This window comes from Oncorhynchus nerka, linkage group LG6, assembly GCF_034236695.1.
Source record: "Oncorhynchus nerka isolate Pitt River linkage group LG6, Oner_Uvic_2.0, whole genome shotgun sequence".
NCBI lineage: Eukaryota > Metazoa > Chordata > Actinopteri > Salmoniformes > Salmonidae > Oncorhynchus > Oncorhynchus nerka.
This window is the reverse complement of record NC_088401.1, coordinates 41137738-41156079: the sequence shown is the minus strand read 5'-3', so window position 1 is coordinate 41156079 and position 18342 is coordinate 41137738. Positions and strand designations below refer to the sequence as shown.

The 18342-nt window shown below is 45.9% G+C and overlaps 1 protein-coding gene across 1 annotated transcript; it reads left to right on the top strand.

Moving 5' to 3' along the window:
• The first annotated feature begins 1891 nt into the window (after positions 1-1891).
• Positions 1892-16475, top strand: LOC115130446 (uncharacterized). The gene is made up of 5 exons (XM_029661609.2): positions 1892-2397; positions 5140-5317; positions 5475-6358; positions 6544-10742; positions 11406-16475. Exons 1-5 carry the CDS (start codon positions 2021-2023, stop codon positions 11438-11440), a joined length of 5673 nt encoding a protein of 1890 aa, XP_029517469.2. The 5' UTR covers positions 1892-2020; the 3' UTR covers positions 11441-16475.
• Positions 16476-18342: the final 1867 nt, after the last annotated feature.

Below are 18342 nucleotides of genomic sequence, written 5' to 3'. Positions count from 1 at the left end.
AATAGTGTTTCAAACGTCATTCGCTCTGAGACTTGGAGTGGTTGTTCCCCTTGCTCTGCATGGGTAACGCTGCTTCGAGGGGGGCTGTTGTCGATGTGTTCTTGGTTCGAGCCCAGATAGCGGCGAGGAGAGGGGCGAAAGCTATACTGTTACACTGGCAATACTAAAGTGCCTATAAGAACATCCAATAGTCAAAGGTATATGAAATACAAATGGTTTAGAGAGAGATAGTCCTATAACTCCTATAATAACTACAACCTAAACTTTCTTACCTGGGAATATTGAAGACTCATGTTAAAAGGAACCAATACCTTTCATATGTTCTGAGCAAGGAACTTTTAAACGTTAGCTTTTTTACATGGCACATATTGCACTTTTAATTTCTTCTCCAACACTTCGTTTTTGCATTATTTAAACCAAATTGAACATGTTTCATTATTTATTTGAGGCTAAATTGAGTTTATTCATGTATTATATTAAGTTAAAATAAGTGTTAATTCAGTATTGTTGTAATTGTCATTTTTACAAATAAATGGAAAAAATCAGCCGATTAATCAGTACCGACTTTTTTTTGGGGGGGGGGGGCCTCCAATAATCGGTATCGGCATTGAAAAACCATAATCGGTCGACCTCTACCCCCGTCCTTATAATTATGATCTAAAACTAAAGGCAAAACTGATCCTTGATCAGCACACCTAGACACTTTGTGAATGCGGAGCCTGGTCTTCAAGACATTGCAAAAGCTGCATACTGTAGGCCTAGGCTACAGTATGCAGTAAGGCTAGGCTACAGTAGTATGTTGTAATGTAGGAATACTTTATAAACATGTTTTAACTTACTCTACAGTAGTACACTACTACAGGCTCTTCCTCCTATCTGTACTTATGGGGCTAATCCCAGAATGTGTTGGCGTCTGCTAAATGACTTAAATGTAAATGTAAATGTATAAACTAGGCTAACTCTTGTTTGGGATAGAGTGACACAAAGACTGTCATTAATATCTGTCCAGTAGTACGCTGTTGTAAACATCACTTACAGAGATCAGTACAATACAGTCAAAGCGTTATCCACTCATATTACCCAGGCTTTCAGGCATATGCCAAGGATTTCAGGAATACCCTCAAGGCTTTCTGGAGCTGCATGACTGGCTGGGTGGCTAATTATTAAAGCTACGCCCCAGATTAGGATTTGGATGTGGATAGAGGCCGAGACACACACACACACACACCCACACACAGTCCTGGTGGTGCAAGCAAGCTGAAGCACGCAAGATGAGGGGAGCACCGCTAAGACTGTTACATCAATCCCCACCGCTGATTTACCAAACATGGGCTAGCCAACCAACCGCTGCCTCAGGTCTAAAGGGAACACTGTCCTTATTACTTCAGTTATTATTACATAGTTATTACATTATATTTATCACTAGCACCGTTATTACTATTATCATTAGTAATGATAATTATATTTTGGGTTGCTCTGACTAGTGTTGTCGATTTTCCTCTCCCACTGTCTGCATGTGGTGGGCTTAGTATCAGAGCTCTGTCTCGGACTGAGATGGAGAGAGTCCTGTTGTGGGGCAGAGAGGAAAGGAGAGAAGGGAAAGAGAGGAAAGGAAGGATGGGGAGAAGAGAGGACAGAAAAATAATGGGGAAAGGTGACGGGAGTCCTGTTGTCGGGCAGAGAGGAGAGGAGGGACGGGGAGAGGAGAGGGAGGCAGACAGAGTGGTTGGTTCGTTCTCTCCCCTCTCTTCTCTCCTCGCCTCTGTCCAGTCGGGCAGTTCTCTGAAGAGAAGGACACGGAGACAGAGGGATAATGATATTAATGGCACCTTCCCTTTCACTCTTTCTAACTCTCCCCCTCTCTCTTTCTCTCCTGTTTACCCAGTGATGGCCTCATCAGCTGCGCAGCTGTGCTCGGGCTCCTGTCGCTGCCTCTAGGAACCAGGTCTGAGTGACGCCCCCCTCTACCAGTCCCCTACAACCTCATCCCAAAAACAACACCAGCAAAACAAATGCGACCATGTACAGCGTGGATGACCTGCTTATCTCGCATGGATACAAACTGCCCCAAAAAACCTCTACCTCTACTCCTGCTGCCTCCCCCACACCCCCGTCCTCTTACGCTAACAAGCGTTACGGCGACCCGTCCTCCTGCCGCCAGGAGATCTTAGAGAGCCGGTCCGGTGGTGGTCATGGAACAGTGAACGGATATGAGATACAGTCTGGGCCAGGGGTCTATGTGTATAGCAACAGCACCAGCACCAGCAGGCGGCCCCAGCCACCGGCCCCAACCAAAGGTGGGAGGGACAGGAATAGCCAACCACAGAGGAGGGAAGTGGACAGCGGTAACCAAGGTGACGCGCACTCCATGGGCGATTCTCTCACGACAGATAGCGGGTGAGTCTGCTGCACAGAGCTTGTTTGGCACAAATAGATTCATGCAAAGGTGGACTCCGTCAGTCAGTTCTGCATTGGGAGGTTGCTCCCTTTCTCTCTTTACTACGCTTTCCCCACTCTCCCTCCCTCCCACTCGCCCTCTTCTTCTCCTTCTAATAGACAGGGAGTTGGGGTAATCTCCTCCCCCCAACTCCCTACCTACCTACCTCCCTTTATAAAGCCAGTAAACAGGTAGTTTGGGTAATGCTTTTCTCCTCCCCTAACTCCCTCCCTCCTTTTCTCTATAAAGCCAGTAGATAGGGAGTTGGTAATGCTCCTCCCCCCTCCCTCCCTATTCCTATCCCTCTAGTAGACAGGGAGTTTGGCTAATGCTCCTCTCTTTCCCCCAACTTCCTCTCTACCTCCTTCCCACTATAAAGCCAGTAGACAGGGAGTTGGGGTAATGCTCCTCCCTCCCTCCTCTTCTCTATAAAGCCAGTAGACAGGGAGTTGGGGTAATGCTCCTCCCTCCCTCCCTCCCTCCCTCCCTCCCTCCCTCCCTCCCTCCTCCTTCTCTATAAAGCCAGTAGACAGGGAGTTGGGGTAATGCTCCTCCCTCCCTCCTCTTCTCTATAAAGCCAGTAGACAGAGAGTTGGGGTAATGCTCCTCCCTCCCTTCTCTTCTCTATAAAGCCAGTAGACAGGGAGTTGGGGTAATGCTCCTCCCTCCCTCCCTCCCTCCCTCCTCTTCTCTATAAAGCCAGTAGACAGGGAGTTGGGGTAATGCTCCTCCCTCCCTCCCTCCTCTTCTCTATAAAGCCAGTAGACAGGGAGTTGGGGTAATGCTCCTCCCTCCCTCCCCTTCTCTATAAAGCCAGTGGACAGGGAGTTGGGGTAATGCTCCTCCCTCCCTCCTCTTCTCTATAAAGCCAGTAGACAGGGAGTTGGGGTAATGCTCCTCCCTCCCTCCTCTTCTCTATAAAGCCAGTAGACAGGGAGTTGGGGTAATGCTCCTCCCTCCCTCCTTTTCTCTATTAAGCCAGTAGACAGGGAGTTGGGGTAATGCTCCTCCCTCCCTCCCTCCTCTTCTCTATAAAGCCAGTAGACAGGGAGTTGGGGTAATGCTCCTCCCTCCCTCCTCTTCTCTATAAAGCCAGTAGACAGGGAGTTGGGGTAATGCTCCTCCCTCCCTCCTCTTCTCTATAAAGCCAGTAGACAGGGAGTTAGGGTAATGCTCCTCCCTCCCTCCCCTTCTCTATAAAGCCAGTAGACAGGGAGTTGGGGTAATGCTCTTCCCTCCCTCCTCTTCTCTATAAAGCCAGTAGACAGGGAGTTGGGGTTATGTGTTCTGGAGTCTTAATCTGCCACATGGGACAGTTGTGTTGTAAACAGACTAGAGCTGCTGCGACTGCTGATAGACCCCAGCACCACCGTCTGAGCATGCCCAGTTCTACAGACAGAAACAGCATCCCAAATGGCACCTTAAATCCCTATATAGTGCATTACTTTTCACCAGGACGTAAAGGGGGTCCATAGAGCTCTGTTCAAAAGTAGTGTACTGTATAGGGAATAGGGTGCCATTTTGGACGCAACCAGACAGATAGGGATGTCTGCCCGGCGTATCGATAGCCTCGCTCTTAGTCGCCACACATAGAACCTCCCTCATGCACACAGCATTTAAATATGTAGGCTATGCGAAGAAGAGATGCCTCCTGCTCTATTTCATTCAGTTCACGAGTTATGCAATGGAAACCTTTCCCGGGGAATGTCCCCGAGTGTTCAAATGCACTTTTTCTTTCGTCTCTGCCTTTTCTTCTTGTCAGCTCGAGTAGCCTAGTTTGCAGTACCAGTCCTGGAGGATTGTGTATTGTATAGCTCTGTAGATACAAGGACGGTTAATAGCATCCATCAGTCATAGAGATCCTATAGCTTAATTCATTTGACATGTAATTCTATGATATCAGTGCCCAATGCCACTCAAGTATGTAGTATTTGCTTATGGAACAGTCGTTTGACCCTGAATACAATCCATGGATACGTTGATGATATTAGGCAACATAATACAACCTGCATATCCCCTACCCTTGCCTCAAGTCCAAACAGTGCATTTGATTTGAAAATGCAAGATAATCAAATGTGCCACTTTTTGAAATTGTTTTTTTGCTGGGGTGTTTTTAGCTCAGTTTTAGAACGTACTTATGGAATATTCCTAATCTTTCCACGAGGTGGTGCAGATAATATCCACTGAGGATTGGCTAACTAGGCTATACTATATTATGGGATGCAGTGGAACTTACCTAATGGTCACGCCTGCCTGTACTGACATTAAATGAAAAGGGCAGATCAGATCATGGATGGAAAATCAGCCTCCTTCAGCCCATAGGGTGCACACATGTGCATGTTTCTTAACATGTTCAGTAGGAATATCCAGAAACAGAGATGTTGAGCTTGCAGAGAGAGATGATGATTAACACAGTGCATTGTTCTGCAAATCAGATATGCTGTTATAAAGTCTTCAGATACAGTGCACTATCAGTAGCAGACTGATAGCAGACTGACTTTAGCCTGTCTGTGGTGGTCTAACTCCCCCTAGCGGGAGAGGGGCTCAACGACAGACACATCATCACATTCATCTACTGGAGAACTATTCCTGATGTGTCCTGTGTGTGTTCTATGGTCTATGAGCGAAACCACTGGTTCTCAGTTCTAATACTATGTCTGTTCTGTGTTCTAGGTTCTGATACTGTGTGTTCTGTGTTCTAGGTTCTATGAGGGGCCCAGAGGCGTGTGTTCTCATCACAGGGGCCCCAGAGACTTGTCCTACTGGAGGAGGAGGGGCCAGGACTTCAGCATCCTCCTGGACTACGCTGACTTCAGAGAGCCCCGAGGAGGTGGTACCTGTAGGAGGACAGAGGGGGTGCAGCAGCAGCAGAGACAGGAGGTGATTTGATTCTATGATTTGTTTATTGAACAATTCAAAATGAAATAGTCCTCTATAGTACACTACCTTTGACCAGAGCCCATGGGTGCACTATATTGGGAATATGTTGCCATTTGGGAACGAGCCAAAGACCATTGTGGTTCTGTCCTCTGTCTAGGAGCCCCCGGAGGACTGCCAGCAGCGTGAGAAGCAGAGCTGGGCAGCCCAGTCCCAAGCTCAGGTCCAGGCCCGCTCCAGGCAGAGAGAGGCAGCACTGCAGCAGTGGAGGATGACCGCCGTGGACAGGAAGTGTCAGAGCCTGGGCACGGACGAGTGGCGGCCTGCCGTGGTGAGCTTCTCCTGCCAGCTTTCAGACAGCGAGGGCGAGAGGTGGTCTCAGGCTCAGGAGCAGTATCTGCAGCAGCGCCACCTCTGCACACCGGATGTTGCTATGGTTGTAATGGATCCCAGGAACAAAGGGACGTCCCAGTCTCTGCCCAGGATGCTGCAACCGGACAGCCTGCAATACGTGGAAATGTCTGGGTCTATTGGGTCTGTGCCTGGGCAGGACGTGCACAGGAGGGTCAACGGCCACCCAGGGTTTCATTACGACCCTTACAGCATATATAACCACAACCAGGCCGGGGTAGGGGACAGGGACAGGTGGCCTGAGAATGACAACAGACCCTCCAGTCAGACTAGTATGACTAGCCAGGTCAGCCAGGTGAGTCAGGCTTCTCAAGTACCAAAGGTCCGGCACAGCCGTCCCCTGCGACCTCCGTCCTACGAGGTGCATCAGCAGACCCGGGGGAGCTCCGAAACGCTCTCAGGAGAGCCAGAAGCAGCATCAAGCTCCCAGCCCCAGGCCAGGGACAGAACCCCCCTTCCTCATCCCAGTATAGGTGACCCCAGGCTGGACTATTATACACAGGATGGAGGGTCTGGCACGGAGCCTCCAGGGTATATCCCTCCCCCATCGTATCCCCCCAAGAGAGCTCCTCGACCTATGAGAGGAAGCCATGGAGGTCACAGGGGCTATGGAGAGGTCCCTGTCAACTACAGGTAACAAATGATGTAGCTTACCTACTCATGATTTTATATTGCTTTTTTTCATTTTCTATAGAAGCACTTTGACATTATTTTCTGTAATGAATAGCTCTATAGAGGCGAATTTGCTAAATGACCAAATTAATGTAAATGCAATGTACAATTTAGAAGTTAAATAAATGATAATGTGTTATTATCAGGTACCACCAGATGTACCAGCAGAAGCAGCAGATGTGTGGGACCCCAGACCCCTGGTTTGGTAGCAGGCACACCGGTGGAGGAGGGTCCGGGCCGGAGCCTCACAGAGAGAGGAGTGTACCCCACAGGAAGCAGCACTCCACTGGCTACAGTAAGCAGCAGCACCAGCCGGTCCTGGGTCCTGGCATCCAGTACATCCCCTTCGACGACCCACGCCTCCGACATGTGTCCCGGGGAGGAAACTCGTCTCTATGTGGCCGAGGTAACTCCATGACGGACGCCGACAAGATCCGCCACATCCGTAACGCCACATCCTCCGAGCTTCCCAGTGTCACCGTGTCAGACCACTCGTCTGATGACAGTGCCTTTTTGTCGTCCGCTTCCACAGGGGCCCCGCCGCCACTTGCCAGCTCGCCAGACCCGGCCAGTCCCATGCCGCTGAGGTCTTCTAGCGACTATGACAATAACAATAACAGGTGGCAGCAAAAGCAGCAGCACTGTGATTTGCACAAAGAGACTGGCTCACTAGATAACTTCCCAGCAGCAACTTCCCAAAACTGTAACAGGTATAATCCTAAACCAAACCAAGGTGGTCCCTCTGCCTTCCAGCCACCAGCCCCTGCTCCGCCAGTGTGTCACAGCTCCATCTCAGATCAGGGCTTCTCAGAAACAACCATCACACAGGTGAAGAAGATAGTTCCAGGAGACTCAGGAGTAGACAACCTCAACAGGAACTCTAAGAGGAAGGCTCACAGTGAGACCATATTCTGCCTGGTGTCTGTCCCCATCCACATGCAACAAACCAATAAAGTCTCAGTCTCAGCAGCAGACCAGAACAATAACGAGAATATGCCTGCCAGTCTGCCAAGTATTCTGCCAATCGTGAGCGTCATCGCCACAGAAGACAACCAAAACACTGTGGTCCAATCCAAATCAGAGAACAGCCAAAGCCTCTGTAGCAAGTCGGTATCAGACATGGGTCTCAAACCCCCCTCCCACACCAGCAGCTTCACCTCAATGAGAAGCACCAGGAAGGGTCCTCTGAGGAAGGAGATAGTAGATGCCTGGTCACTCCAGGCCAGTGCTGACAAGGAGCTGTGCTACGCCGGCTCCTGGCCCGGGGACCAGTACAGGAACCAAGAGACCCAGACCAGCTCACCCGTGGCAATGAAGGGTCCTGGGGGTACTGGGGGGACAGGTCAGCCTCAGAGTCCCCCTGGAGGACAGGGACAGGGGGGGCAGGAGACAGGCCACCCAGCCTCCGATACCACCATGGACAGTGGTGCAGGCACCGACTGCAGCTCCGGCTCGTATGGTGTGGACTATCCCATGAAGGGCCAGAAGAACCTCCACCTGTCCAGCAACAGCGCCTTCTCCTGTCTCAGTATCAGCCCGGCCCAGCCCCTGTCACTCCCACCCCAGCCTCCGCCCCCTGTCCCTTGGGAGGGGAGAAACCAACAGACCTCCACATCCAGGAAGACTGGTACTACCACCTCCAACACCACCAAACCCACAGTCAGTGCCAATGCTAACATCCAGGGCCAGGTGGCATTCGGCCAGTTCCTGCTGAAGCCGGTGAGCCGGCGGCCGTGGGACGCGATTGAGGAGCTGGAGAGTTTCAACAAGGCTGCAGGCGTAGATGTAGACCAGGTCCAGAAGAAAATTAAGGTCCAGCCCAGGAGACCCAGTGTCGACCAGTGTATAGATGACCTGGACGAGGTCTACAGGACCATCATGGAGCTGAGTGGAGAAGACACACAACAACAACATCAGCACATAGCCCCTCCACATCTGGACCCTGAGAGGGAGACGGTTCGCCTTCCAGACCAGCGCCTGAATAACAAACCCAACAACAACATCCCTACCATCATGCCAAGGCTAGACAGCTGGGGCCCTGGCTCTACCATTGACCCAGACTACAGGGAGGTGAGGAGTGCTTTCTCCAGGCCTCAGCCCCAGAGCAGAACTAGCATCCTCAGGCTGAAGAGAGAGGACATGGCTCCCACTGCCACCCTAACAGAGTCCACTGGCTTCCGAGACTACAACTCCCACAATGCTAAGGGTGACCCCAGGGTAACCTATGACTCCAGAATGACCTACAGGCAGGAGCTGGACATCCCCGTCGCCAAGGAGTCTCTACTGAGGGACGTGGGGCTCACCGTCTACACTGTCCCTGGAGGCACCATAGAGCAGGGCCAGGATTGTGGCCGTCCATTCACACTGAACACACCATTAGACCACAATGAACTATGCCAGAATGTACAGCTATCAAGGGAGAACAGAGACAGAGACTTTTTTGCCAAGAACAACCAGGTTGAGGTTGTGCACATCAGTGATGGCACTAATAAGGAAGAGCTTGGCTCTGCTAAAGTAGTGGAGGGAGGGAGGAAGGTAAAGAAGGATAACGTGCCCATCGTGCCACCCAGATTTAGGGGGCATGAGCCCAATCTGAACATCCGCAGGGCCCGGAGTGAGAACAGCAGGTCGCCCAGAGGTGAAGGGTCACAAGGGACACCACACACCGGCAGATTGACTAGGGAGGCAGCGTTTGCATTCGAGGATGACGTCTACAGATACAGCGTCAGCCCCGACCCTCTGAGTTGGCGTAACGAGGCTACGTTGGCAGATATACACCTGGAGACCCTGCTGATCAAGGAGAAGGCAAACACCATGCCCACAGAGGACCTGAGTAATCTATATGAGGTGAAGTGTGCCAAGGGGATCCCTGAGAACGAGACAATGGAGCAGAGAGCAGCCAGGATATTGGGGATAGACGTAGCCCCGGATTCACTGCGGGGGATGGTCCAGGAGAGAGAGGAGGAGCAGAGAGAGGAGGAGGAGTCACTGCAGGGGGTTGTAGAGGAGAGAGAGGATGAGGTGTCACCGCAGGGGGCTGTCAAGGTGAGAGAGGAGGACAGGCAGTACAGAGAGAATGAGGGAGATTCTGTCATAGGTGAAACACAGGAGCACAGAGACAACACAGTGACTGAGAGAGAGACCCAGGAACTCAGTCCAGAAGGAGCACATGCTGTGGAATCACTAGGCGGGGTCGAACAGAAAGTGGAGGAGCACAGAGACAACCCAGAGAATGAGGACGAAACTCTAATAGGAGAAACACTGAAGCACAGTCCAGACGAAAACAGAGATAAAAAGCATGTGAGAAGAGAGTACGAGCAAGTGATGAAGGTACAGATATCCGTGGTTACCTTGGAAGAGGAGACGATAGAAGAAGAGGAGGAGACGAGAGGAGGACCCAGTAAGGATGACAGCTTATCAGTATGTGAGGACAAACGTTATGGAGGAGACAGAGAGAGATTAAGCCACCCCTCCATGGTGCTGGACCTGCCAGAGTTCCCCCCTAGCAGCCTCCCCTTGTCTCTGCCTGTGACCCCAGACGAGGAGCTGGCCCTTAGCTTGCTGAATGTGGGTGGAGTAGGGGAGAGGAAGGGGCACATTGGTCGTGCCTCCCCCAGGCTCTCATCCTCGAAGTCGCCAGGCTGCACAGAGAGTATGGTCCACTTGGATGAGGTGTTCTCAGTCTCCTGCGTACTTATCAGGAGTTTAGACTCAGGAGAGCCAGAGCAGGGGACAGAGACGGAGGTAGTGGTAGTAGTAGAGGTAGAGGCTGAGCAGGAGAAAGATAAGGGGATGAGCCAGGGAGAGAGAGAAGAGATGGAAGAGGAAAAGTTGAGGATAGAGTCAGAGGCGGAGGGGAACGAGATAGACAGGGCAGACAAGAGAGAAGATGAGAGGATAGTGTCGGGAGAGGAGAAAGAACTGGAGGAGGAAGAGTTGAAAATAGAGGAGAAAGAGCAAGAGTTGACAATCAAGGTGGAGAGAGAGCTAAAGGTGAGAATGGAGGAGGAGAAAAGTGGGAGTCAGGAGGAAGAGGAAAGAGAAGTGCAGGAGGGGGAGAAAGAACCAGAGGAGGAGGATAATACAGAGAGGCAAGTGGAGGAGGAAGAGAAAGAGCCAGAGGTGAAAAGAGAGGAGGAGAGGAGTGAAGAGTCAGATGATGAACAGCAACAGGAGGTTCGGCCAGAGCCGGTGTCCAGGCCAGTGAAACCTCCTCTCCTCCCCAAGCCTCTCCCAATGCCTCGCAGCGGCACGGTGGCCAAAAGAGAGATCACCCTTCCCCTGAGCTTCAGTGTCTCTTCCTGTGGCTCCTCTACAACCCTAGAGGAGGACGAGCTGCTCCCAGGTAGGAACATGGACACACACACACACACACGCCTTTAACAATAATACATGTAACTGTTACATATTTATATAGGACTTTTTATACACTGGGGGAAAATAATCACAAAATCTTACAATATACACATGTATGTTAAGTTCTTTACTTCATTTTTGTATAAAACTCTTTGTATCCTGTTTTATTTAAAGCTTCATTTTATCATGTTTATCACAAGAGGGAGCTATCATCCTACCGTAACATGAAGGATCCGGATGGAATTTAGAAAATATTTTACGTACATACTTCTGGAAAACGCACTAAGAACATTGTCAGATTAACAAGGAGGGATGCAAACTCTGCTTTTGTTGGTTTTGTGACATTTTGACCCAAATGGACAATTTAGGTGTTTTTATAGCAAAACTGTGGGAGAACCCAGGCATTAAACCACTCCAGAACCTAGCAGTTATCCCAGCTGTACGATAGAGCTTTTTATGGGGTTGGTTTAGCGGGTGTGGATGGAAGAAGGGAGGGAAGGCCAAGCCATTGTGTGAGCTGGGAATCCAAGTGACCAAGCATTGGTTTGATAGCACAAACAGCCTGGCAGTAAGGATTTCCCTCGTTACTGTATATGGAATATCATCATGAATGTCTGACTGGATTGTTATTGATGCCATTTTTTCTCCTCAGACTCCTATGATCCTAGTCGAGTGGAGAGTGTGTAGCCTCTGACCTCTATGAATACCTTCGACATCTGGCGGGAATCGGCTTTGATCACCGCTCCGTCCGTCCTCCCATCCGTCCGTCAACTTTCCATTCAATGCCTTGGTTAATGCCTATCTAGTTCTTTTGAGCTCTATGGGGACTGGTTAAAAGTACTGCACTATATAGGGAATAAGGACGAAACTCAATGACCCCCCCCCCCCCAACCACTGTCCCCCTTTTCACCAATATAAGCATTGTTTAAGCAACAGCAACAGTCCATAATATGCCAGCCTGACTCTGACCTGGTGCTCCAATGGACCTTACGACTGCCAAACAAGACAATTACTGGGACCCATCTGTCCTCTGGCCTTCATCCTTCTACTCACACTCCTCATCCTCCTCTTCACCATCTTCCTCTCCTTCCAGACGCTTCCAGTCATGAGCCAACCACTGTTGCTTAACGGGGTGATTTTCCTACCCTGTCCTGTCTGGTATTTTTTTGTGTTGTTATTGCATCCCAAATGGCACCTTTATAGTGTACTACTTTTGACTAGGGCCCCGGTCAAATGTAGTACACTGTATAGAGAATAGGGTGCCATTTGGAATGCGGATTCTTGGAATTACATGTCTGCCATCGACTGTCTCCCAATACAACAGCACTGTGGTTCCTATGAATGTAAAGAAGTGCTTATGCTTCTCAAACACAAACAAATGCTTTAAAACGAAACCACAATAAGACAAAATGTCTCGTGTTACAATCAGTGTTACCTACGTACACCAAATGTAAATAAGAATTATAGAGGTTTAAGGTTTTGTTCCAACAGACTTTTGTGATGTTTGTTGCTTGAAAAACGGTTTATTTTCTTACCTGTGTTGAAACTTACACTGAGTATACAAAACATTAAGAACAACTGCACTTTCCATGACAGACTGACCAGGTGAATCCAGGTGAAAGTTATGATCCCTTATTGACAGCACTTGTTAAGTCCACTTTAATTAGAGTAGATGAAGGGGAGGAGAATGGTTAAAGAAGGATGTTTCAGCCTTGAGACAATTGAGACATGGAATGTATACCATTCCGAAGGTGAATGGGCAAGACAAAACATTTAAGTGCCTTTGAACGGGGTATGGCAGTATATGCCAGGCGCACCAGTTTGCGTCAAGAACTGCAACGCTGCTGGGTTTTTCACACGCAACAGAACGATCCATCACCCAAAGGAGATCCAGCCAACTTGACACAACTGTGGGAAGCATTGGAGTCAACATTGGCCAGCATCCCTTTGGAACACTTTCGACACCTTATATAGTCCATGCCCTGACAAATTGAGGCTGTTCTGAGGGCAAAAGGGGGTGCAACTCAATATTAGGAAGGTGTTCCTCATGTTTGGTATACTCTGTGTATATGTTGAAGAAGAATCTGATTTTGAAGCTATACTCTTGAGATGTTATTACCAATTGATACTTCTCTCCTGTTCTCTACACTTGAGTGTTTTTGGCTTGGCCGTGAGGCCTGAGAATGTACTTATATGTCCGGCTGGATCAGATTGATTGTTTTTGCTGTTTTCCCAACTCCTATATGGAAATTGCCGTGACAGTTGGTGTGACAGTAAAACAGATCTGGGGCCAGAAGTTTACATACACCTTAGCCAACTACATTTAAACTCAGTTTTTCACAATTCCTGACATTCAATCCTAGTAAAAATTCCATGTTTTAAGTCAGTTAGGATCACCACTTTATTTTAAGAATGTGACATGTCAGAATAATAGTAGAGAGAGTGATTTATTTCAGCTTTTATTACTTTCATCACATTCCCAGTGGGTCAGAATTTTACATACACTCAATTAGTATTTGGTAGCATTGCCTTTAAATTGTTTAACTTGGGTCAAATGTTTCTGGTAGCCTTCCATAAGCTTCCCACAATAAGTTGTGGGAGTTTTGTCCCATTCCTCCTGACAGAGCTGGTGTAACTGACAGGTTTGTAGACCTCCTTGCTCGCACACGCTTTTTCAGTTCTGCCCACAAATATTCTATGGGATTGAGGTCAGGGTTTGTGATGGCCACTCCAATACCTTGACTTTGTCCTTAAGCAATTTTGCCACAACTTTGGAAGTATGCTTGCGGTCATTGTCCATTTGGAAGACCCATTTGCGACCAAGCTTGAACTTCCTGACTGATGTCTTGAGATGTTGCTTCAATATATCCACATCATTTTCCTCACTCATGAAGCCATCTATTTTGTGAAGTGCACCAGTCCCTCCTGCAGCAAAGCACCCCCACAACATGATGCTGCCACCCCCTTGCTTTGCGGTTGGGATGGTGTTCTTCGGCTTACAAGCGTCCCCCTTTTTCCTCCAAACATAACGATGGTCATTATGGCTAAACAGTTCTATTGTTGTTTCATCAGACCAGAGGACATTTCTCCAAAAAGTACAATCTTTGTCCCCATGTGCAGTTGAAAACCGTAGTCTGAGTTTTTTATGGTGGTTTTGGAGCAGTGGCTTCTTCCAGCAGAGCAGCCATTCAGGTTATGTCGATATAGATACTTTTGTACCTGTTTCCCCCAGCATCTTCACAAGGTCTTTTTCTGTTGTTCTGGTATTGATTTGCACTTTTTTTTAACCTAAGTACGTTCATCTCTAGGAGTCTGAATGTGTCTCCTTCCTAAACGGTATGACGGCTGCGTGGTCCCATGGTGTTTATACTTGCGTACTATTGTTTGTACAGATGAATGTGGTACCTTCATGTGTTTGTAAATTGCTCCCAAGGATGATCCAGACTTGTGGAGGTATACAATATTTTTTCTGAGGTCTTGGCTTATTTCTTTTGATTTTCCCATGATGTCAATACAAAGAGGCACTGAGTTTGAAGGTAGGTCTTGAAATACATCCACAGGTACACCTCCAATTGGCTCAAATTATGTCAATTAGCCTATCAGAAGCTTCTAAAGCCATTACATAATTTTTTGGAATTTTCCAAGCTGTTTAAAGGCACAGTCAACTTCATGTATGTAAACTTATGACCCACTGGAATTGTGATAAAGTGAAATAATCTGTCTGTAAACAATTGTTGGAAAAATGACTTGTGTCATGCACAAAGTAGATGTCCTAACCAACTTGCCAAAACTTTAGTTTGTTAACAAGAAATTTGTGGAGTGGTTGAAAAACGAGTTTTAATGACTCCAACCTAAGTGTATGTAAACTTCTGACTTCAACTGTATATAACACTGTGGTGTTTGTCACTCAGCTATACTGTTGTTGCACAGGACTTCTCTTGGGGCTGCTTTGAGTGAGCAGCCGAGAGCCTGTGTATTAAAGGCCCAATCCCAGAACGACCCTTAGATGCACTACGGTCTAGGGGTCCATTTGGGATGGGACCTAAGAAATTGATCTCATTACACATCCATGTGTTACATCTGTACAATTTGCTACTAAGAGTACCAGGGGTTGCACTGCTTAGTAATGTTATTGGTCCCGTGTCACCTGTCTGTGAGTTGCTGGTGGTTTTGCATTGGTGGTATCCCTCAGGGGTGAATGTGAGGACCGTTACATTTTATTTACAGTGCCACCCCCCAAACATGACTCCGCCATAGTGTGTCAGGGTGGTGTGACAGGTTAGAGTTTGTTTTTTCAGCAACAGCAATCGCAGCAGTATTTCATTTCACAAATGTATTTATGTTTGTTAATCACACCTCATACTGTACAAAATAAAAAAGTGTATTTTAAAATATTTTCAAATGTTAAAAAGGTTTATAATTAACCGTGCAATTTCATTTGCTCACATACGTCCATGTGAATATGTATTTTTTTGTAATTAACGAATTTGGTGTTGCAATGAATGATAGATATAACATCTCAGTGTGCCTTGTACACATTTCTGTTTCTATGGAAAAAGTCCATATTAGTGCACTATTTAGGATATAGGGTACCATTTGGGATGTACCCAATGTTTATTTGTGTTCAACACGTACAATTTATGTACTGTAACTTAGCTAATTTCTTCATTTCAACTGGACATGTTGTAATTCATTGTTAATTGTATATGGATAAGACAATTTTTAGTTATTTTGGAAATCAAAAATATATATTTTTGAATTAACTTTTTGGATATATACTGTAAAACGTACATTTATGAATCTGATAAATGTAAGCGTTGAACATATCAAACTGGCAAAGAATTCTTCACTTTCGAATTTACTTCTAATTGTTATACACCTTGATGTTTTTGTTAAAATAACTGACTTGCATATTACATAAGCCTAAATGCAAGTCATTGTGCATTATCAACCAGTACTGGTTGAAAGATCTAGTTCTGAACCAAAACAGTTTTCTGTGTATAAAGACTTAACATAAACAAACCATTTTTGTCTGCTTGCTACAAACATAGTGCTATTTCCTTTACCCCTTGTTTGAAGTTACATGGTATGGATGAATGTTTCTTGATCTGGTTCAAGACATGCATAAGCAGGAAGTCAGTTTGAGCTTTAGTTTGTGATACTGTATTCCTGATATCAAGCACAGGATAATGTTGATACCCTAAAATTAGAATGATTCTAATTCTATGGTTTACGCTACCAACACTCTGTCCTTCCCTGTAACTCTAGGCTAGGTTCCAGGTGGACTATAGTTATGTGGACATTGTAATAGACCTTTTGTACTGCAAGGTATTTGTAACATAGACTATTGTTGCACATCTTGCTGGGATATTTTCTATTTTCATACAGTCTTTACATCTTTTTTGTTTGTTCTTGCGTGTAAATGTGTTAGATGTTATGGAGAGAAAGGTATTTGCATATAATTGCATTTGGTACTATAGTATACCTGATAAGCAGCCGTTATATATTTCATATAATGCATATTTTATTTTATCAATTTTTTCGGCAAGTATTTAAAATGAAAGCAAGGTATTTCTTTGAGTATTCTAAAAAGGGAACTCTGTGTTTAAAGGCACATGTTTGTCTGTATTCATGGTATGATCATTAGAAATGAGCATACATACAGTCATAGTGCGCTTCTTTTGTATAACATTGCCGATTATTAAATCAACTTTGCATGTAAGCTATGCCTCTGTTTTGTATTAACACTTCTGGGCCTCGCTACCCCCTTACTACGCCAATGAGCAGCCATTTGGACTGTAACATTCTAACAGTATGATAAATAGATTTAATATATGCTATTGGGAAAATTATCTTTTGCTTGTGTTAATGAAGGTCTTGGGTAACATTTCAAAGAACACAATAGCATTTTCATTAGTTTATATTACTGTAGGTGATCTGCTGCAAGGTTATTCTTGGAAAATGTGATATTTTGAAATAGAGCTCATATACCTTATATATAAGGTAGAATCTGCTCTTTCTGGTACTATAGAACTCAAAATATCTTACCTGCAAGTGACTCTGCAGGAGGATTTGAAAAAGTAACGTTTTGGCATTTAGGATAAGTCTAGAATGGAAGGCAGTCAAAATGAAGGGCTTGGCACTTCTCGTGCTAATATCACTGGAGAAATATGTATATGTACAGTCTATTTGGTTTCAGTACAAAGAGACAGTCGGTGAATCATACAGATGTATTCATGATGAATTTGTATCTGTTTTATCTCAAATATTCTAAACTACACTATTCTGGCAGTGCAAACTAGGGGAGACGGGGCAATTGTATTTTACTCTATTGCTCAGAGACCACTTGAACTAGACCAGTAATTTTTTTATGTAAGTAACTTACATCTGTCTCCTAACCATTCATACCATTTACATGTCTGACATTTGGATCACAATACAGATTTGAATCCAAAAAGTCTGGACATTACATTTGCCCCTGTATGTGCCAGGGACAATTGTAAATGTAGCTGAGGTCAAAGGTAACAACTAAAAAAAGAAACCAATACATTCTCTGAACTTCAGAAGCATTCATGTTTATGAATGATCATATTATCAAAGACATATGGAATGAATTTGCCTAAAATATTATTATTTCTAAGTATGTAACAAATATTTACAGTAACAACCCTGTTTTTGCATGGTCATTTGGTTCCCCTCAAAACATCTGAATAGTCTGTTGGTGACCAAATTATATTAGTTTACAAGTTATTTAGCACTCCACAGGAACCCACGGGTATTTAAAGTTAGTTTTTGTATAATTAATGTAGAATACATAAAATCCTAAAGTTTAAATAAAATACAAATCATAATTTGGCTGCTTGGCTCAGGGTCATTTTAACAATGCGTTACAATTGCCCCCAACCCACCAGCCATGACAAAACCTAATATGCCTAGCAAGTGACAGCAATAGTGACATGTCAATCATGTCAACGTTTAACCAACATATAATGATGAAATTACTTGGACAGTATAATAAAAGTACAGCAGATGGAAAACAAACATTTACAAATAATGAGATATTTGGCTGACACATGTCAAGCAAGGAGAGAACATAAAGAACCTACCCTACATCGCACATGGTTCCTTGTAGGTAGGGCGTGATTGAATCTGTCCATGGTGCCGGACAAGGTATATAACTGATCTAGTAGCTCTGCATGGTACTGTTTTTCAGCCATAGAAGAACAACAGGGTCAGTGACGTAGGCCTGCCTGTACTGTACCTTTTTAGAACCCATAAGTACTTTCTGACAAGGGCCCAAAGTAGTAGTGCACATTTAGGTAATAGGGTGCCATTTGGGATGCGCACATGATCAAAGCTAGCCTCCTTGGCATGTGAACAGCATTTGAACGTCCAAATATAACAATGATGTTGGTTATTTCCTCTTGTTCAGGCATTCTCATGTCGTGTCCTTCCCTCCCTGGGATTGACTCATCTTACCACGAACTGATTGTCCTGTCTTCAAAAGGTTAACAAATAATGAACTGTTGTGTATCTTCCATTCATATTGACATACCAATTCTTACCATATTCTATCTATAGTGTCAGTT

What these genes read in the sequence shown, in the direction of transcription:
- LOC115130446 (XM_029661609.2), top strand. Translation starts at nt 2,021, where the DNA reads ATGTACAGCGTGGATGACCTGCTTATCTCGCATGGATACAAACTGCCC. An exon ending in AGCAGCAGCAGAGACAGGAG is followed by an intron (nt 5,318 to 5,474) that starts GTGATTTGATTC and finishes TCCTCTGTCTAG; the next exon opens with GAGCCCCCGGAGGACTGCCA. An exon ending in GAGGTCCCTGTCAACTACAG is followed by an intron (nt 6,359 to 6,543) that starts GTAACAAATGAT and finishes TGTTATTATCAG; the next exon opens with GTACCACCAGATGTACCAGC.